This window comes from Tyto alba, unplaced genomic scaffold (genome assembly GCF_018691265.1).
Source record: "Tyto alba isolate M040663 unplaced genomic scaffold, T.alba_DEE_v4.0 Super-Scaffold_2, whole genome shotgun sequence".
Lineage (NCBI taxonomy): Eukaryota > Metazoa > Chordata > Aves > Strigiformes > Tytonidae > Tyto > Tyto alba.
Window position 1 is genome coordinate 51,573,116 of NW_024881282.1, and position 22,755 is coordinate 51,595,870.

Consider the following 22,755-nt stretch of genomic DNA (forward strand, 5'->3'; position numbering starts at 1 on the left):
CGGCCGCACTGCGCCTGCGCCGGGAGCCGGGCAACGGAGGGGGCAGCCGAAGCGGCAGGGCCGGCGCAGGGCGGGCCGCGGTGGTGAGGCGGGCAAGGGCCTGGTCCGCCCAGGCGGCAGCTGGCGCCGGCCCGAGGCTGCTCTCCCCTCGTCAGTCCCCGGCCTCCCCGCCCCCACGAAGCGAGAAAGCGTAAATAAACCCCCTAGCTTGAAAGTTTCGGGCGCCGTTTAGGTTCTCTCATTGCACAGGGAAAGACGAAGCGCATGTACAAAGCACCCGGCTGGAGCAACCCGCCCCCCAGCCTTTGCAAAGATCAGTTGGTTTTCACCAATTCACAAACTTACGTCCGTTTCTCTTCCTCTCCCGTCTCTCCCCGTGTTACTCGGGCTACTGGCACCAACTTTCAGAGGTAAAGTAGTAACCACCAGGCAGGATCACCTCAATCCCTATCTCCCTGGACAAGCTATCAAAGTTACAAAACTACCCTTCCTCCCCAAAATGGATTTCGCACACCTTTACAGAAAAAGAGTTACCACTCTTACCAGTACAAATGACTGTGCTACTGACAGTAGTTCATTTTCTTGTGCTGTAGTACAGGGAACTGTCCAAACAGCGTTTTTACTGTAGTCAGGCAAGTTCTGAAAAACACAAGTACTCGGGTGTATTCGGGGCTACAGCTACGAGGGGGTACTTCAAGCAAAGCAGGCATTTAAGTTCCTTGTACAGAGGGATAGATCTGAAAACAGCTGCAAAAGGCAGCAGAACTGCAAGACATCATCTGAAGAGCCAGAGCTGGTGCTGTGCTGATAAAACGCTGCGACATCCGAGCTTCATGTCTCATCAAAGCTGCTGGAGAGTCTAGATTCAGAAGGCTCCATAGGAAGAGGAAAGTGGAGAAGACTGATGGCGATTGGGTATGCAAGAACATAAGCAAGCAGAAGGATCTTAGAGAGTAGATTAGTCACTCAGGAAATGTAGTTTTGGATTTAAGAAGGAAAAATTGCCCTTTATCATGTAGACTATCATGAAAGCACAAGTGAAGGCAAAAACCTTCATTACGGAGGAAACTGAAAAGAATGTTAAAGGAACTATTATATCTTAATTCAGTACTACATATTTAATAGAATTTACCTCAACACATCCTCACAAAACAGCATACCATTATTGACTGAGTAGTGCGGTGAAAAACTCAGAGTAATGCACAAATTAGTATCTGGTTCAATTCTTTGCCAACAGCTTGCACTCTCAGGCTAGCCCCTTTTCAGGGTAGAAAAGCATAAACAAGTGAGAGATGTAATGACAGAGAAAATGCTTCCTTTGCATGCTGCCTCAAGTTTATTAAAAGCAATGACAGATGAGAACAAAGCAAAAGAAATAAGGCTGAAGAGAAATTATGAGGGCACCATGCATGCTTAAGAAAAAAAAAAAAAAAAAACCAAACAAACCCAAAACCCACAAACCAACCTAAAAAAGAATATAAGAGATTTGGGGCCCTTGAGAGAACTTATTGTCGTACATACAGCCTCTTTAGGTGCAGGCTGGGGAAGCACCTAGAGGTGCAACTCGAAGTTGGCTCCAGTAAAGGGGCAAGGGTGGGGAACAGGGCAAAAAACCTGGAGGTGTTTTCAGTCAGTATTTTTTGCCTAGCATCCCACTTCATATTTGTCTAATGAGAGGGGAAAAAAGAGAAAAAAGGAATGGAGTCTTCCAAGAGGCAGAAGGGAATGCAAATTTTTCAGTCAGGGATATAAAGGACGCCTAATTTAAATTTCTTATTAAAAATTATGAATCCATCTTAAGTTTCAAATATTTGCATCAACACTGATCCTAACTGCAGCCATGTTGTCAGAGTATCGCCAGGGTAGTTAGGAATGCACCACACTTAGAGGCAGGACAAGCACGGACAACTCAGCAACTAGTACGACTGGCACAGGAACAGGGTATGCTTATTGTCAACACCTCCGCTCTCTACTAGCTTTATGTGAAGTTAACGGGGTTTACAGGACGTACTAGGTTAAAATTCAGGATATACTAGACTAAAATTAAATAAGTAAACTAACTCAAAACTCTAATTACCCTTTACAAAATGTGTTTTAATACAGACAGCTCACAAATCAAATAAATTGCCCTAAGGCATTGCTAAACTGCATACATGACATCTGCATATACAAAACTGCAGTCTTAATTTAGAACTATCAAAAGCAAGAGCACAGCAAAGTTCTTGTGCAATATGAGATAGCAGCAAAACTGCACAGTACAAAGAAAACTGTGGAACCTACACTATACCTTGCCTTTTTGTAAGAGAAGGAAGCCTTTTGAAGAGAAGGGCTCATGTTTTAGCCCTTCTTTTCTCAGTTGAAACACATTCCTGGGAGTATGTAACTTTTAATCTTTAAAGGAAACTTAAAAAAAAAAAAAATCTCAAAAAAATTAACTGCTTAGTATTAGAATACTCAGGTTGTCTCTCAAATTGTTTGATGGGGGCCTTACCCTAAACAAATTGATTCCCATGCCTACTCCCGTTGAGGAACCTCAGCTAAAACCCCTTTTTTATTAAAAAGGAAAAAGAAAGAGACGTTTTTGTAACTGTCATTTTATTTGTGTCTGAAAAACATGACAGTAGTACCAAGGGTCTTTGTTGTATTGGGCATGTTACAAACAGTAAACCCAGTTTATGAGAGCTGGGATTTCACATGTAGATTTTTGTACCTAGTATGGGAGTGAAGTTACTGACTCCTCCCTGCTAGATTTAGAAGTATAAGGTAAAAATGCCACATAGTATGAAAAGGTAAAGTATACTGATGAAAGGAGGAACTAACTTCTACTATAATTTTACTCAGTATCCCAGATTGCAGAAATGCCCCTTCCCTCCCAAGTTTATGGTAGCCAAAAGACGTTACATGAATTAATCAGAAATTACAATGCCTTGAAAATGTAGTTCACCCTAGCCACAACCTCAAAGAGAAAAAAAAAAAAAAGTAATCCTGGTGGCAGTGAACTTTCTTAAAACCGTGAAGCTGTAGAGCTTGTTGTTCGGCAGAACTAGTATCTCTTGAGGCTGAAGTGAGTACAGTGGAGTCATGAAGACATTCCTTTCTCCATTCACAAATCCTTCCCTAAAGAACATCTCATTGAAAACAGGAAGCCACCCTCTGCTTGATGATTCAAAATTCTGAAAATAAATGGTTTTGGAGGGTATTAAAAAAAAACAAAAACAAACCAACCCCTCAAAAACCCCAAACAGAAAAAAGTGGCAAAATCCATGTTTATCTGTTGTTTGAAGCCCAGATATTGCAACATTGAGAACAAAACCAAGACTACAAAACAACTTTGCTTATAGTTCCAGACTAAGAACATAGAGTTTGCAACAAATATTTCAGTTTACTTTATCGAACTGAGAAGTTAAATCAGGTTTTAAGAATCAAAGTTGTTCATAAACCTTTCAAAGCATAAGGTGCTTGAGACTCAGAAATGAGAACCAAATTTGATTAAGAGCTCTTCTTCTCTAATACTACCTTAGAGAACTATGTACAACTGTATTTTGTTACATATTTGAGCAACTTTTTTTCTTTTATTGTCCTTCCCATACACAGTCAAAACAAAAGCTATAAATTGAAGTACAGCCTGATGTTGCTGGAACGGCAGTTAAAATTGGACAAAAAGCTTTCCGTCTATGCTGATGCTTGGTTGCATCTTCATATTACAATATAAAAAGTGCTACAGACAGCTGTATAGAGACTACTATTTTTGACCGTTCACATCTAGAAATAAACTTTCTATTGTTGATACGTCTAAACTGAAGTCTATCTAGAACTAGTGCAGTATTGTGGCAAAATTTCTCCCCAAGTTATTTCCAAAACTGACAAAGATTGGAAAACCTTGGAGAAAACACATCAAGTTTGATTCATCCATAGTTTGTTTAGAGCATTTTAAAAGAAGAAAAACTTCATCTTTAGTGTTCACTCATGAGAAAACTGCAACTCTATTTACACCAGAAAAGGAGAAAAAACACAACTTAATCCAAATTCCAAGCTCCTCCCACCTCCTCTTTCTAGCATTGCGATATCAGTATGCATTATGAAAGAAACTTAGTTAGTATCTAGCTCTAGAATACTTTTTCCTAAGTTAAATTCTCTTATGCAGAAGAGCACTAGTAGTTTGAGCTTACAGTTAGTTCATTTGGACATCTGAAAACATCTTGCAATGTCTTAAAATACTCTTGTAAATTCAGCAAGTAGACATTCATTTCACAGAGTAAGTTGAGAATGAAAGAGGGCATTAGGAACAAGGTAAGGTATAAGAAAAGTTTATACTGCAAGGGGAGTCCTAATATGAAGAGTGCAATACCATTAAATAATACTTCTATATTTCCAGACACAAACATTACTTTTTCCACAGAAAGCTCAGACATTTAAATACTGACACATACCAATTCCAGATTAGGGTAGAAATAAAGCAGTCACAACCTTTGTGTGCACTGTAAGCATAAGCTAACTTTACAAGCAGTAATACATGTGTATTAACACTGAATTTGGAAAATTACCGCATTAGTTTTCAAAATATGAATTATGCATGTTTTCATCCAAAGCTTTTTGAGAAGTGTTCTGTTTCTGTACAAACAGTTCAAGCATGAACTTCTTAAGCATTGGTACACAAAGCAGTTATCCTGAAGATATATAAAAGTTTGTTCAAAAATTTCAGCAGACAGAATTCTTTTCTAGAATTGGTAACTGCTTACATAGTTCCAATTCCTGTGGGGAACTGGATGTTCACTTCCTCAGCAGGAACAGCTTCTTATGCCACAATTACTTAGATGTGAAGAAAATTCTTCCATGTGTTTTTCCTTACGCTTCATGTCCTTCACTTCCTCAGCAACATTTTGCCATGCATCTTCCCTTTAACAACCAGGACACTGCTCCCTTGAAGCTTACGTTCTCAAGGAGAATATACTGGGGTTTAGGTATTACCTGGGTTATGATACATTGGCTTTACTAATCTGGCCTAAATTCTAAATATAGGGGAGTGGAAGGGAGTTTATTTCACTTTTTTAGCACAATCTTTAGATGGTAAAGCCTAGAGTTTCTGAAAAATTTTACTTCCCTGGGGTTTGATCCACCTGACGACCTGTAATGTGGAGGAACTGTACATTCACTCTTCCACAGCACAACCAAGAATGGTTCAGTACAGAGCTTTCAGGACAAAGCCTGATATTCCCTGTAATCGGTCCTCTTTGGCTGGACACTGAGACCAGACCAGGGCTCCCTTGCTGATGTTAGACTTTTCTCTCCCTCCCACCCAATGCTATCTGTACAGTTGCCTGGGGAAGAAACATATTAAAAAGACTAATAAAAAGACAACTGGGACATAAAAGTGTTGCAAGACCTGAATAAGCAGAGGTTGAATAAAAGGAGGAAAAATACTGATTAGCTCATCAAGGAGGAAAGTACCTAGTGAAAAAAAAGAACTAGAGCATCCAGTGCTCTAGTCTCATCTACTCTGGGGACCAGTCAGGATGCAGAGTACCAAAAGAGGTATTTATGGGGATCAACCACATGTCTGGTTTCTAATGATAATTTAAAAAGAATTTCAGTCTTAACTCTGACTCTTCACAGTGAAAGAGTGTATTAAATCTCCATTAAACAACGGTGATGACTGATGAAATTACCAGCAGCAAGGATCAGCTGGTCTCCTTAATTCACTTTGGGCAATGTAAACTATCTCAAAGCTTACCAGTATTAGCTAACCTAATCTGATTGAATTTGCAGGAATGGATTAGAACAAGCTCTGATAATTCTGTGCCAGAGAAACAGGAGGTACCAAGTATTTGGGTGTGACATTAATTTTCAGCAGCACATCCAAGATCAGGAAATCATCCACAGTCCACACATTCCACTTCACAGTCCAACAGTGTTAAAAGATATTTAAAGTCTGCAAAACTCTACACTCAATACTGCAACAAGAATGCTCTTCTGCAGATTTCCTTGAAACCAAACAAATATGGTTTGACCATGCAGAAAAATCATATTTTCTCACAAGAGATTTTTTTTTTAGCTACACTAAGTCAATTTTAACAATGAATTCTTCCTGAAAATAAGGAAAATAGCAGTCAACATATTTTCAAGTTCCCAAAATAGCCACTGATAATCTAACCTTTTGAAGACAGATATTTTTCTGTTAGACTCTCCCTTATGTTAGAACTTAGAATATTCCAAATCTAAAACTGTAAGTGGAATTCCTTTCAGTTAGAAATTCATCCACCCTAACACATGGGATGCTATTAGAAGAAATATCTATGGCATGTATTTGTCAAAAGACAAAATCATAATGGTTCCTTTTAGTCCTAAGATGTACGAATTTGCACTGTGCAAGAGATCTGAAATCAGTATTTACTAGCACTACTAAAACACAAAACATTGAAGTAGTATATAACTGTAATGCAAGCCCTTGCATGGCAATCCAAATTTATTGAACTACTGATGCTAAGTCATACAAAATTGCACCACTTTAATTAAGGCTTTTAGTTTACATTTGGCCACCTCAAAGCAGTTGTAACATTAGGTTGGTCAATTTAAATACTGTGGCTCCCTGTTGGATATACACACAATCTTTACACCCAAACGTTAATGCATACAAAGCAACAAGGCATTGTTAAATAAATCAGCAAAAGTTAATTACTGCAACTTAGGCCCTGTGACCAATTACACATGATTAAAATTACTTCCCACATTCACATCCACAGTACTCTTCCACCATTTAACATCTCAACCAAAACGTTACACATGTAAAACAATCACTAACAGGCAAAAGTACTAAACCTGTATATTTGGTATTGCAAATACACTTATGCATGAGCAAGCAAGGGAATTCACAGTGAGAATCTACAGCTGCAGAAGCCCAAAAATGATTTACAAAAAATTGTTAAATCATTAAAAAATCGTTTTAAAATATACACTTCTTGTTGTAGACCCCCACTGTACACACAACTATAAACATTGTTCCCTATGTAAACAAGGAAAAGGAAACATACAATAAAAGGTTGAAAAGTCTGGACATTTCCTTCCCAACAGATATTAAAGGCCATGTCTTTAGTCAGACGTTATACTGAAAGGACTCTTAAAGACTAGATCACTGTCTCCACAGGTTTTTCCTAAAATTAAAAAACTATATAGCTGTTGTGTTAATCAAAGCGCTTTTGTACAATACGATGATGATGATCCTGTATTTCTTTAAAAAAGTTACAATAAGCTACAAATACCGATGAAGCAAAGTTATCTGGAGTAGTCTATATAGGAGCTCTTTGGACTTTCTTTTATTATGCTAAAATAGTGGTGCTTTTAGGATTTACATTATTGTACTCTCCAATAGAAAGTGGGGATTGTTGAAGTATACAGTACACAGTTTTCATACATGTACAACATTGGTGGATGAACAATGTCTCTTATCGGTAATACTGGATGTAGGCTCTGGTTTTACCAGTTGCATACACTTAGAATATTTATAAGTAAAAATCTCTCATGACACTGGAAAGTGATTAGAATGTGCAAACTGATGTAGTAGCTTTCATCCATTTCTTAAAGGGTACCACCACAGGAAAGTCCATTTAAGATGTTGGTAGGTTTAATAAAGTTGGAATGCTGGCACTGTTGAATTGGGCAACAGTTCTTCAGACCTGTAACAACAAAACAAGAGGTTAGTATTAGTAACAACTATCTGTCATCATTCTTTAGTTAAAAGAACTAAAGCAGGATCTAGCAAAGTTCTTGGCAAACAGACTTAGAAAATAACCTTATCACTTCTCCTCTACTACCGTCATTTATACAGCACACATACAAATAACAGACTATCCCAATCAGCAAAACTGAATTGGGACACATATGGCAACCCAAGCTGAACTGTGGCAGTAGTAGTTGATGGGTGGGACTAGTTTTGCTTACAGTATGACAGTTCCAGCGGCTTTATAAAGAAAAATACATTTGGAGGATCAAAGCTCCCGAATCAAAAGCCTTGTTAAAGAAGTGGAGCAGCCGTTTCTGCCACCCTCAGCTAATGCTTTTGGAACCCTCTCAGTTTTACTTTGAACTAATTCAAGTTGTTCAAATTAAGTTTTAATATTGATACCAAAAAAAAGAGTTAAACATGGCACTACCTGAATATTAAAAAAATCCTGCAATTTAGGACAGTGAAATATCCTACCAGGATCCTCCAGTATATCAAATGGGTCTACTGGATGACAAAATAATGGATCATAGCACTGAAGCAACCGAACCACTGTATGCCCAGTAAAACTGAAGGGCATCGAGATGAACAGGCAACTTGCATGCTGTCATGTCAAGAGATACCTCTGCCCATACTAAGGCTTCGAGGTGGAAAGAGGGAAACAACCTGCCCAAGAACAAGTTGCAAAAAGGAAATTCACACCTGCTGACTAACTTCTGAAAAGATTTGCTTAAAGAACAGGCTGGAGCTTGCTTGAGCCTTCAGCACCACTCTTAAAGCATGGATTTAGTCATGTAGAACATTAGCCAACTGCCAACAAGAAGGAAATTGATCTAGTAACCAATAGCTCCAGCTCAAATATTTGGTGTGTTACAATGATCACTTCACTGTTCTCTTCCAAAGGTACTAATTACAATGCAGGCTATAAAATATCCATGTAGTCCAACGAAGCAAGCTAAATTCCGACATCATGCAAATATATGCAGGAGTGCAAAGCAGGAAGTGACACTGTAGTACGCAAACAGCAATATTTTCCAGTGTGCATTCCTGATAATTGAGCTCTTGCAGTACCTTCTATCAGCCTTTAAAAAGGAAAACCCTGTTTCAAAAGCTAAAGTTTCCAAGTATCAAAGGAACGTTGTTAAATTGAGTTCTACCAACACCTTAAAGCTTGAAAAAAAATTTATACTAGTGTGAACAGTGTATCTTGCACTTATTTGTAGTTCTGACACTGGAATGGCAAAATAAAGACCATAAAAATTCCTATGATAATGCAAGTCAAGAATTTCTAATGCTGTTCTGCATCAGCAGCTACCACAGTTGTTTAGGTTTTTTGGTGGTTGTTGTTTTGTTTGTTTTTAATAGCTGTAATACACAGAAAATTTTAAAATGTTTACCTGGCTCAGAGCTACAGTACAGCTATGTATTAAAGTAGCTGACATGATGACTTTTTGCGTGCTTTTCCAGGCACTGGAGTTTTTCTGTTAATTTGTCGCACAAGGTCATAAAAGATCTGGGAATATAAAAATCAGTTGGTTATTGGAATTAAAAGGCTTCTTTCACAGCCCTAAGCTCGAATCTGCACACATAATGTACTCACATACTCAAGAACCCCTGTAAATACTTAGTTATCACAAAGCCAGAAAGTTGAATTGTATACTTAATTAATAACTGGTGGGGCTTTTTTTCTGTTTAAAATAATTGTCTGCCAAGGGCTTTCGACTTCCAATGAAGTGAACTGGAAAGGAATCTATAATCTGCAGCTATTTAACCTCTGAGTCAAATTTATCTGAACATGTATGATATATGCCACAGTGATCAACTACTATATGCTATTACTTTGTCATTCAGCACTGAGGTCAAGAAACGTGCTACAGCTTTCTTCTAACGCAAATCACTCTAAGGATATTTTTTCAAAGAAAGTTCTAGCAAGTTTTAACTACACATTTTCATGGTAACTCAAGTACACTGCATATTCAGGAATAGTCTCTTGTATTTGAATGAGATCATGCTTTTCCAGATACTTTAAAAATACTAAAGTCTAGAGAATTAATTCAGCAGCCTCTCTACGACTACAGCATGACATAAGCTTAACATTTCCTAGGAAAGTAACTCATGTATGAGACTCACACTTTGAGTCTCCCAGAATTCTAATTAGAACATGATTTTGTTGAAAGGCTAATTTAAGACAAGTCTACATACTACAATTAAACAGCATCTGTTTTGTTCATAATTGACATTGTTCCAATTATTTCTGCATCTCCTAAATCAAGGAAGTCCTCATACCAAAGCCATCCTAGTAGTTTCCTAAGCACGGGCTGCAAAGCAGCAAACATTCCAACAAGGGCTTTTAGTATTCGATGGAAGTAAGTTCTACTTTATTAAACATATGACTTTTATATAGTTAAGCTGATTAATTTGTGTTTAAAAAAATCTGAATAGTTTCCAGTAATTCTCAACTAATTAAACACACATTACTTATTTTAAAAATCAGCTGTGCTTAAAAGCACCATACACTTTTGATTACATGCAAGTGTTGCACAGAGGCCCTTTCAACTTGACTGATGCGGCCAACAATGTTTTCCAGAAGACACAATGAACTGTAGGGTTTATCATAAAATTCAAGCTGTTCCAGAAGTGTAAATACTAACACAGCCTCTTTTTCTAAAAATTTCTGCATCCCTTTCTTTATGCTGGCACCCCCACTGGATAAGAAGGCATGCACTATGCCAAGTCCCAAAAATGTATGCGTTTGACCAGTCACCTAGCTCCTGCTAAATAAGCAGCTAGATAGTAGAGAGGCTTTTGCACCCCCTGTTCTTTACAGAGCTGCTAATTTTGACAAAACCCTTAGGAGTTTTTGTTATTACCATCTCAAATAATTTAATACCAAGTAACTTAAATCAACTGGCTTTAATGACTTAGCTCTTTTAAAGGTCTTTAGAAAAAGAAAGTAGTCTAGCAGTTCAATGTCGGTTGATAGATATTGTATCAAGTAGGGAATGTTACATGAAAAAAATAATTCATATGAATGTAATTTGAAATTTCATGTGAAATTAAATATTCATATTAATATAATTTGAAAACTAATTATACTAAAATTAATATAATTTGAAAAAGTCCCAAGTCAAAGCTAAATACATCCCTTAATATAAGCATCTCATGGATTCTCACAGTAGTAGGGTATGGTTTTGTCCATTACAGTGAATGTTATTCATAATTTTGTTAGTTTTTCCTTGACAAACGGTAAATGTTTGGTTACTGGAACAGTGTTCCATGTTTTTCTCCCTTCCAGCCCTCCCCCCATAGGTAATGTACCTTACCTCGTTAACATTTATCTTTGATTTTGCAGAAGACTCTAAGAACGCACAGTTATTCCATTGCCTTGCTAGGTTCTGGCCTTGTTCCTTTCCCACAACTCTTTCATCTTCCAAGTCGCACTTATTGCCAACCAGAATCATAGGCACCTAAAACACAATTCAATACCAGCAAAGAAATAATTAAAATTTTGGGAAGGCACAATGTAAATGCACACCTAAAACCCTATCTGAATCCTTAGAGGATCCTGACTCCCAGAATAATCAAGCTCTGGTATAACTGAAACTTAAGTTTACAGCTGTGCAATACTTTCATCTTCAAATCAAAGTGACTGCATTTTTTGCCTACTGTTTGGCAGGGAGGTGGTGGGGAATGGTTTGAGGATTCAGTACACTGCCAGTTGAACAAATTTTACATCTTCTAGATGACCTAATGAGATTTCATTTTTAGATGTTTAAGGCACCAAGAAGTCTACTTAAGAATCTGACAAAAGATTCTTACATGTTCAGAAATCCTGGAAAAAGTAGCCTGTACTGGGTAGCATGACAACAGACAGTAAAGCTCCTTTCACCGTTCCTATACTTCCAGAATATCTGTATTCCTTTCAAGAGCAGTTTGTTCACACAGTCCTCCTTAGTAAACTGATGCTCACAGAGGAAAGAAACATCCTACCTTATCAAAATTACCAACTACAGAAAACACTAAATTGACCTTTGTCGCAAGAAAAGACAATCATATTAAGTTGTTTGCTGTGTTTTTTTTTTTTTGTTTTTTTTCCTTCCTTTTACTAATTTAAGGACTTACCTAAGTTTCTCCCACATTCAAGTGCTGAAAAAACATTTACAATATTTTGACCATTTAGTTTCCCCACACTGAGAAAGCAAGCCATGCATAAGCTTTGGCATAGGGAAAACTTTATGTAAATTTTGGCAAGAACTGAAGTTGCAACTTGAAGCTCATTATCTTTCTCCTGGTATTATAGAATGTCTTTCAAGACTGAGGGGAGTGTTCTAAGAAATACAATTCCATGGAAATACTACCAAATCACTTCTAGAAGAAATCTGCTGAACATAGGCAAGACCTGCAAATGCCTACTGTTAAGAAAACGTAAGGTGGTTTGTATTACAAAAGTCACAATGAACTTCCCTAAAATTGAAACGTTTAATACATTCTGTGTCTGCTGACAGCAGAAGCATATGTGGATACATGCAGTAGGGAAGGCATCAAAAGTTTCCATGAGCACAGTTTAAATGACATAAGCAGACTTAAAAGCTGTTCATTGGTTCCTTCTTGAAAAAAAAAAAAAAAAAAAAGAAGTAGGAAGCTTTTCCTGCCTGATGGCTACAACCTATAAGGTCCTTCTGTTAAAAACACATTCTCACTGCTGTTTCACATTTGAAATACCTTTCCTCCTTTTATTAAGGGACTGAGTAGTCACTTCCTACAACTGTAGTAAGTTTTTATTAATTATAAACTGGAATGTTTTAGCCTCACTTTATAGCTTTAATAATGCTGAGGTGCACACTGAAATTGTGTGGAAATAGTATGACCAAATTTGCTTGCGAGCACACACAAAATATAAAAGATACATAACACGCAAGTTACGTAAATCTTAGAGTACTGTCTTTCATAAGACCTTTGAATTTTGTGCCTTTAAAACACTATAATCAGTAGGCATATTAAAGAGAAAAATTAAACTGCATGGTTTTTTAAACCTTCACTAATAGTAATTGAAGTAAGAATAGAATTGATTTAGAAATGTTTTCTGCAGTACTAGTGAATAAGGTTATATACAGTTTCAAATAGAGTATTTCAAAGGAAGAGATTAAAAAGACAATTCTCTTTATACCACATGACAAGTTACAATTTCTCCAGTTTACCTTGAGTTGCATTTCTGTACTATGCACATACTGCTTGATTTGTTTCTCAATTTAAAGTTTAGAAGCTATCTGATCACAGTATATACATTACAACATCTGTAATGAAAACTCTAAATATCAGTATTAAGCATTTTTAGAGATGCTTACATCATCAGTGTCTTTGACTCGAAGAATCTGTTCTCTTAGATCCTGTAAATCATTAAATGTGGACTGTGCTGTGATGGAATATACTAATGCAAAACCTTGTCCATTTTTCATGTATAGGTCTCTCATTGCTGTAAACTGTTCCTGTAATTAAAAAAATAGATACAGATGTTGAATTCAATTTGCACTTTACTTGCACAAACTGTTATATACTTCAGGTCACAAACAGATCACAAGTACAATGCATTTGTCATCCCCCTTCCATCCGTCCGTCCTCCCCGTCTCCCCCCCGCCCTTTAAACAGACCAATATTTTACTGTTTGACTATAAGCACTATAGTAAACTGAACTGCTTTTAAAGAAATCTGAAGTTTGGAACATTATCTGGGGTGGCTGAGCAACATCTAGATATTGCCAAGGGCTATACCCTGGGAAAAAGTCACAGAAACTAGAGTAATTTCATAAAAGCAAAGAGGTACAGTAGAAGGTAAAGCATAATCCATAGATTACAGAAGTTGCATTCCTCCCAAATCTCTCCTTACATACAAACTTCTTCCTCATCTCCTGATCATTCTTTGAAACTCATTGAAAAGTAAATGCATCCCTTTTCAGCCTCCATTTTGTAGTCTAGGCACTTTCCTATGGTAAATTCTACTTTAATTTTCAAGGAGATTGACTAGAGGATAGAAACACCCAATAGACTTGTCACATTTTCTATGCTTTGGTGACAACTACGATATTGTGTATGAGGACTCACTGGTGTGCTGCACGGCAGCATTAGGACTTCTCCCTGTTTGAAAACTCTCACCAGCAGTGTGACTGTGGAATAGCACTTGCCTTTCACGCACTGGTGACTCTGCTATCTTGTGCCTGATCAATCACCCACCAAATCCCTTGCCGTATGTCAGATGAAAAGTGCCAGTTATTTCAAGAGAACAGCCACTCCATCTTTCTGTAGTTTTACATGGCCTTATTCTAATATGGAGTTTAAATAAGTTATTAGTGGACCAGATTACTATTACAGTTCAGAGAACATGTTACACTCCAAGGGTCTTGAGCTTCTGCTCACTGGAATCAATGAAGGAAATTACTGGTTTCAATAATTTTGGACCTAGCCAGAGAAAAACCTGACTAGCATGCAAAGGGTCAGCATAAACCCTATGCACTTTGAGTTCCTATAAGCTGACTAAAGTGATACTATTTTTATCCCAATGTCATAGTACATCTCACACACAAAAGAAAAAGGAGATGAGAAGAAAGCACATATTCTCTACAGCAATGGTTACTCAGGTTTGATTTCTATCGGGCCTAAATTTTCCTCTGGGCAACATAAACTTACAACAGCAGCACAATCGTTTAAAATGCTCAGTCTCAAGTTTCCCCTATTACAGAGCATGAGCTCACAGAAAACTTGCAATTAAGTTTCTGCTGCAATACTCAAGTTTTGTTTAAATACTAGTATGTGAAAGAACATCCTTTAATCCAATGCACTGACCACAGTTACTCTCAGAGAATGAGAAAGAGAACATGTCATCATTTACACCCCTGCAGCTTTTGATGTTTTAACACTGTACATCAGTATTTAGGAAAGTTGGTTTTACATACCGTTCCTGCAGTATCTAAGATTTCAAGCATACACTGTTGTGCATCTACTTCAACTTGCTGTCAAGAGAGAAAGATGTGGTTAAAAATTTACCTCTCACAACTCTCCCCTCCAAAGATACCAGGAATTGTGTCATTTTTATAAGCAAATTCATAATGCATAAAGCAACATAATGGCTTAAGAAGTTCATATGGCCATACACTTTGAAAACAGCAGGAAGAAGCCTTTCAAAGAGCCCTAGTGACATTTTCAAAAGCAGCGTCAGCAGCCAAGTACCACTTTGCAAAATGATTAGGGGTTTTTGATTATTAAAAAGGAGGCTTCTAAATTTGTAATGATGGTTATCAGCAACTAGCACAACTAATTTCTTCTTGTTTCAGGGATCATGCACAGTTTGAAAGAAAAGTACAGGTAAGAGCTAGAAAATTGCATTGGCTCATTTAACAGTAATTTAGATCAACAAGAGAATAAGCAGTACACAGCAAACAATAAACCAAGCAAACCACTAAGAGCACTGTCCCCAAATCAAGCCTTTAGTGACATTAATTAGGAAACTGATCCAGGTTAGAAAGATTTACAAAAAATAGAAGGTTTAAGAAGTCAGATCAGTTTCTGTATCTACTTCAGAGCTCTTCTATCTAGTTTCTACCTCAAAAAAAATGGCTGCAAGGGCAGCAAAGGAGATGGAAGTGCCCTCAAGCTGTGTCAAGCAGGCTACCCACATTTATTTTTTTTCTTTCAAGCTACTGGTACACTTCCCTCATTTCCATCTGCATGTAAAATTCCTCCTTGGCAAATCAGCACTCAAAGAACTTTGTGTCTATTCCTGATACATGTATTATCACTAGTTTAACTGAACTTTTCTTTTGTAACCAGATTTGAGCTTGGGGGGTGGGGTAGAAGAGTATTTCCACTCCTCTCACACCTCCCTCATGTCCCCTAGGGATGGAGATTCCTTCAATAACCACTATTCTAGCACGTATTGCTGACAAAGTTACTCAGCTAATTAAGCAGCATTTATTCTCTTTATGAAGAAATATTTGGGGAGTAAACCAAGGTATCAAGTTTCAAGACTTCATGCTCAATTATTCAGTTCCAGACAAACTTAAAATATTTCAAGCCATATCCTCTCAACTTCAAATATTACAAAATTAGATTTAACATTAATAGTATAGAATTGCAACTGTCAAACCAATACATTTTAAAGTCACCCAAGTGAAAAAGCAAGTTAGAATTGTAACTAACAGCAAGGGGAAGAAAATGACTGTGTAAAGTGCTGTCCAGACCAACAATCTGGCTGATTTGAAAAGAAGAATTCACAGAGATATTCCTAGTTATTTCAGGACCAAGCCTGAAAGGAACATTATAAGATCTTTGCTAAAAAAATAAAATAAAAAAAAAATAGCAAAAGGCAAAATTTCTTAAGATGACTTTACTTTTTAGGCTCCATGGAAACAGTGTTTGGAAAAATTCACCCAGCAAACATCATGAATCTAGTATGACCTGAAGAATGTAAATATACAACAAAGGAAACATTTCACTTTAGTACAGCCTGTGAATATTTTCGGAGTCATTTATTGGCCCTGACCCAGCAAAGTCCTGCACCAAGCATTGGGATAGGGTCCAAAATTCCTGCTACTCTAAGACAGAAAAAGTAAGTGGCTACATAGAATTTCTTGTTGCTGTTGTGTCTTTGGTAAGAGTTTATCTTTGGCTGGAAGCCCACATGCTTAAAACAGACTAGGATTTTTCTAGCAATTCTATGAAGTCAAAGAAAACAAGTGTGAAATTCTCATTTTCCTTTCACTAATTCCTCCTCTGTTCACAAGACATTCTGGTGACTATAGGCTGCAATGGCTGTTAATGCAGCCTCTTTATTCCAATATAAATATAGTCCAGTGCTAAAAGAAGAGGCACTGCAGTTTTTGCCCATTCCCAGATAGGGTTTGTACATCTTGCCTCCCTTGTATAGACACTGGCATTTTTGTGGCCACATGGTGAGCTATATCAGAGTATGAACGCATCTGAAAAATAATTCAGCTGAAAAAAAGTATTAAGAAACCAATACAGCTGAAAATTAATCTGCTTCACCAAATGGTTAACTCTTTTGGTAGCAGTCCAGATGTAAACTATCTTAGCCTGGAATGTTAATCACAGTCTCAGCTGAAACTGAAGAGTGAGCAATATGGAGATTCAAGATGATGCAAGCAGAGTCAGACCTTTCAGCCTGTCATGCTGAAGATGGGAAGAGAGAAACTAACAGGCCACTGTGTTTGTTCATTTATGATAGCTTTGTGTTAACTTATTAATAAAACAACAACCCATCTAATGGAAGCGTATCAAGCTATCAGTTAAACTGTTAGGAATACAGTATGATGCCTCCAGTGTTCTAAAGGCGAGCATAAAGTTGGTTTTAGTAGATTTTCCCAGTAACAAAGAATCTTAGAACCTCCAACTTACAAGTCCAAATCTGCCTGCAGATACTAAGAGACACAAACTAATAATAAATAATATAAAAAAGTGGTAGTGTGGGTTGTTTTTTTTGTTTTGTTTTTAAACCAATGTTCCCAGTTCTGACAACAAAATTACCATTTTTTACTGACTAGCTAGTGAGGTATTATGCTTAAACATTAAAAAGATATTCTTGAATTATTCCTTTTAGACAGACTTTAAGAGCACTTTTACATTTCAAACTTGTTAAGTTACCTAGTATTATGTGCCATTACCAGGTATACCCTTTTTCAAGCAATGACTCAAATATTTGACAATATGTACTGCAGTTTTAAGTTTCTGTAACACTAGAGAGGTCTTTTGCACATACCTTTCTGTAGGAGTCTTCTATCGTAGGATCGTATTTTTCAACAAATATTCCTTGAACAAACTGTACAGTCTGCAACACAAAAGTTCTCATGAGATTCTTCTTGTATAGTGATATTTTGTAAACATTGTACACAAATTACAGTTCTAGTTGTACACTCAGTTTCCATTACATTTTTGAAGGCAAATTGACTGACGTAACTATAAATTACAAGAAACAACAAGAAGTTAGATGTATATGACTACTTAACTAAGTAATGTTAGATGAAGCAATGCTACACCTCCCTTTATCCTTGGAGTGTAAGAATTAAAGCATGCATTTATTTAAGGTTTGTCTAACTCTTTGAATCATTATTAGTTTTTAGTTGAATAGGATACTATACAGCTGCATGGCTTTTACATTTGCATTTAGAACTACTGCATCTTCTGCTACTTATCTGCCAGCATAGGAATTAGTCAAAAAATGACTGCCAGCATTTACTAGTCTTAACTAAACTCAGTAGGATATTCCTGTATACCTAGCACGTAGACGATTTTAGCACAAGTCAAATGGAACTTTGAGACTCAATGGCCAAGTCAGAGCAGACAGGTTCAAATCCAGAAATGCTGCAGTAAGATAAAGAATTCAGAGGTGAAGGAAAAAGTTCTTTCACAATCTAACATGATTCGTCATTTAAGTTTTCCCTTGGGAACCACTTTGTAAGAAAGTAGTTCTTACCTGATAGAGTGGACTTCTAGACCTTACTTTATAAGGTGCACAATTAAACTGAAAGATGTAAAGTTCTTAGGTGGGATGAGAACATCACATTCTGGGAACTTTTTCAGCGCTAGTCTAATTCAGACTAAACTTTTCTGTAATCGTTAACTAAAATGCATTAAGTTCTTTGGTTTACAATCATCTACCTGCCACAGCTACACACCTACTTGCAAGGAAAGATGTAGAAAACTTGTTAAACTTCCTACAAACATGCAAATATATATTTGTATTTGCATAAAACAAACATTAGTGCTTTAGAGACTGCTATCAAACATTAAGCAAACAGCACCCTGCAGACCTTTCTAGAGACAGGAGTTACCAAGGCCAGACACAGGTAAACCAGTTCACTGTGCAAGTTTCATGAAGCAGCTTGATTTCCCACAGATCTATGGCTGGGTTACCCTGTGAAGCCAGACACCTTCATAATGCTGTGACTATGCACTTTGCTGTGTAAGACAGACAAAGATCTGACCAAGCACCATCAACCAAGCCCATACAAAAATATTAGCATGCAAAAGTGCACCAATGGATGTGGATACACCCAGGAAAGGATGTACTTATTCTAGCCAGTCATTAAGTAGATTTATGTCTACTTATTCACACTTATATAAAAGAAATATGGGTTAGTAGAGAGTGTATTAGAGACAAAGACATGAGAAGCCTAAGGAAACATACTTGAACTGCCTCACAGAATACTTACCAGAGCAGACTTTCCAACACCTCCAGAACCAAGAACCACTAGCTTGTATTCACGCATGATGCAAGAGATAAATCACCCTCAACACCTAAAACACACAATAAGTTATTCACCACTTTGATTGACAGGACAACTATTTTAGCATTACTACAACCACTGTAAGATTTCATATATAACAAGACATGAAGAATTAAATATTGCTATCAACTGATAAATGCAGGAGATATACCATTACAACCAGGCATACCCGAAGCAGGATGTTACTTTAATCATTACATGATATGGAAGCTATGGGCATTTATTCAAGACACAGTAACTGCCGAACGACGTTACTTTTACACTTAGCACAAATAAAGTACCTCCAAGGTTTTCTTGTTATCAGGATTTTAACATTTAAGGAACCATTATTCACATGTTATCTAGCCTAATTTCATAGTCAAGATAGTACAGACTTGTAAAGTTTTTAAAACAGAGATGTTTATATCCCATGAAAGAGTAATTTAGAGAAAAGGCAGAATATATTAAGACTCTCTGTAATAAAGACCTCAGTGTCATCATCTTGCCAAAGTATCACACGTGTTTCAAAGAAAACGCACATTATCTGGAAGAACTGCTCACACCCATGTGCACGTATCACTCACTCAGTGGCCTCTGGATGGATTCATCTCCTTTATTTACAGCAAGGAGGAATCGGGCATAGAAACTAATTTACCCCAATTGATAGACCAATTACTTGGATTACAGCATACCACCCACTGAGGTGTCTTCATCTCATAACATTTTCCAGAAACCTAAAAAAATCTCTTCTAGTCATGCAAACAAGTCTGTAGCACCTCTCAGCTATAGTCACAAGCTTTAAAGGTATTTCACAGGTTTCTCAAGATCTTTCATTCACTCATAAGAAGTTGCTTGCACTGTATATTTTGCAACAGACCAAACCCACTATTTACAGGAGACACACAGATGCCTAAAAAGCTTGCAGTTTTACAACCACTACATTCACAATATTGAATAGGTTTATTGGAGAAACAGCTGCTAACATTTGTTACCTATGGTAGCAATACAGCAATTCTAAAAACGTCTCAGATTTCACAGCTACTACATCCTCTCCTCATCCATCCCCCAAACTTATTTCATATATATACACATACACATGTAAATTATTTTGTTCATATTAGCTGACATGCATAAAATGTCTCCAGTCTCCTCTGAAGAACTGAAAGCATCATCATGCTGACAAAAAACAGAATGGGAACCTTTTTTAGGTTATTTTTAGCATCTCTTTATTTGTATTGTGATTTACTTGAAATAACATCCAACGTTTTTATCTACAGACCAAAAGTTTGATCTAGATGCAGAAAGTACAACCACAACGCTACAGTCCAGTTCACTCAGTTGGGTTTGACAAAGGGGCTTAGTTAACTTTTTTTAATACAGTGACCATTTTCAAACTATCAAGTCTTAATGCAGCTACAATAAAATTCTGCAAACCAGACACAGTATTTCTTCTACCTCATTATTGTTCTCCTATAAAGAAATATTGAATAAACTCTACTATAGTAAAGCTAAGTTACTATTGATAAGAAACAATTATCCAAGAGGAGATAGCATGAATTTTCTCAAACACTTAAGTGCTAAACAAAGAATCAGAGAGACTTGTATGACAAAATTAAACCAACATCCTCCCAGAAAGCAAACATTTCTCAAAAAGAACAGCAGGATCCCAGAAGTCAATTTTCAGAAAAATCCTTTCTTAGGTCTGAAAGTTGACTAATGTTTTGCTAGATACCTCCTCACAGTTATAATGACTGTAGTTCCATGAATAACTGGAGACAACCAAAATATTATTCTGAGACCATTCCTCTCCTACAAGCTAGATCTGCCCCTGTTCCACACTGGCTAGCGTGGCTGCCTACAGGAGTCTGCCAGATCTGCTTGCTCATCTTTGTTGAAAACTGACCCAGCAGAAACAAAACAAGGCCACAGATTTTGGGTCATTCTGCTCAAGAAAACACACCTCTTACAGTCCTGCTAGTAACTGGGCTGCAGGGACAGTAACTGCAGGGGTTCTAGCACTTATTGGATCGAGTTACCTGTTTTCTCCCCTCTCTGCCCCTGCAGAAAGATGAAACCCTCCCCAGCTGATGAATAATTTGGGGGTTGGAGGAGAAGGGAAGTGCAGGGAAGCCAACACAGGTGCTTGTACAAAACAAGCAGCAAAGTAAGGTAAGAAAGACCCTCCTCATCAGCAGTAATGCACAGTATCTCTGGAGTCACACCATCTGTTAGGTGTTTAGCACAAAATGTTAAGATGATTTACACAGAACTCAGAGCACCTCCATGTTAGTGCCCATCTTTTCCATCACCGATTAACTCCATATTGTCAGAGGACTGAAAAATCAAGAGGCCAGGCCCTATTTAATTTTCTTATTTCAAACACATAACGAGCAATCTTTCAACTTATCTAAATCATTCCCTGCACCTCAAGCAAGCAAAAGGAACACAAGGAGAAAGCCATAAGGAAATAATTGACCAGATGTCCAGCAAAGCAGATCTCTTCACAGGCTTCTGTTTCAAATAAATGTTGAGACTTTAGTGATTTTCACACCTAATAGTATTAAAGTCAGGAGTGAAAAGATGGTCTATGTTTTTCTCCCTCCATGGATTTTTTCCAAACATGGACCACCAGAACCATTCACACCACAAGTTTAATCTGTCTAGCACCACTGTACATGTTCATTTACATCTAGAACCTGTAAATTGTCCAGCATTTCAACAAACAATAGGAATAAAGAAAGGGTTGTCTCTAACTGTACTTAAATGTACCTTTCAAACTCATGACAAGTTAAGCCTTTAACTACACCACCCGTAATTTCTTTAAAACAAAGATTCAGATATGCCTTTATTCTTGGAAAGGTGTGAGTAGAATGACATAAATGTAGTGGGTGTAAGGGAAATCCCAGTACAGTAATCTGGGTGAACTGCAGCAATTTCACTGTCTTGAAATGAACAGTTTAAGCTGAGTTTTTCAGTCATCAGTCTGAAGTTAGTAACTAAATACAGAGATGTCAATAATGAAGGCTGACAGTAATTCAGAAGTAACAGAATTTAAGCAGCAGGTACCAAATACCTGTTTACCTAGTGTTTTGAGTAATCTGTGACTTTCTTACTGAATGATCTACAGTTCCTTAAAGAAAATTCAAAATCCTGAAATAAGAAGCTAACATATTGGATTTAGTGAGAGACTGGCAATTCCATTTTGGCTCTGAAATAGGGATTCAGGAATTTAACAGAAGCCAAAGCTTCTTTCAGCATACAAATTTGAATTTCTGCCCTAAATATCCAATTGCTGTAAAACACTCTGGAGCCGATTTCACTCCTTTAAGTGGTAGTACCTAATTAAAGCATATATATATATACACGCTATTACATCTTGGTTAGCCAATCTTCTTAATCTCTGAAGCACCTAAGCAAAAAGCTTTTTTAAGACTTTTCAAGATGTGACAAAGGCAGACTGAAGTACACTCAAACATTTCTCTGACCTTCCCTCCAAACTTAGGCAATGAACAATGTATGTACTATCTTCCTCTTCCTCCATTACAACTTTTTTGTCATTTGTACAGTTATTCCTTAACTCACCAAGAGCACACAGTAGTCCTTAATATATACATACACCTATACAGCATAGAGTTAGCTTGGCATCTCTGTGCCAGTCTACCATCAGGTAGTCTGGCCGTGACATGTTGGAATGAAACACAAACCAACATATGCAGCATAAGCACCATCTATCATCTGCTCCCACTTAGATCTACTACCCCACTGG

At 37.2% G+C, this 22,755-nt stretch overlaps 1 protein-coding gene across 1 annotated transcript in view; it reads right to left on the minus strand.

Annotated features, from left to right (window-relative positions):
- Nucleotides 1-2,578: 2,578 nt before the first annotated feature.
- The window catches only part of RAP1B (RAP1B, member of RAS oncogene family), a 34,734-nt gene continuing 14,557 nt past the window's right edge, over nt 2,579-22,755 (minus strand). Inside the window, exons 2-8 of the mRNA XM_032999775.2 lie at nt 18,936-19,020; nt 17,483-17,551; nt 14,664-14,720; nt 13,063-13,203; nt 11,041-11,184; nt 9,115-9,230; nt 2,579-7,670 (exon numbers count right to left, since the gene is read on the minus strand). Coding sequence (XP_032855666.1) covers nt 9,144-9,230; nt 11,041-11,184; nt 13,063-13,203; nt 14,664-14,720; nt 17,483-17,551; nt 18,936-18,992 — 555 coding nt within the window. The 5' untranslated portion in view covers nt 18,993-19,020 and the 3' untranslated portion in view covers nt 2,579-7,670; nt 9,115-9,143. The remainder of the gene's footprint in view (nt 7,671-9,114; nt 9,231-11,040; nt 11,185-13,062; nt 13,204-14,663; nt 14,721-17,482; nt 17,552-18,935; nt 19,021-22,755) is intronic.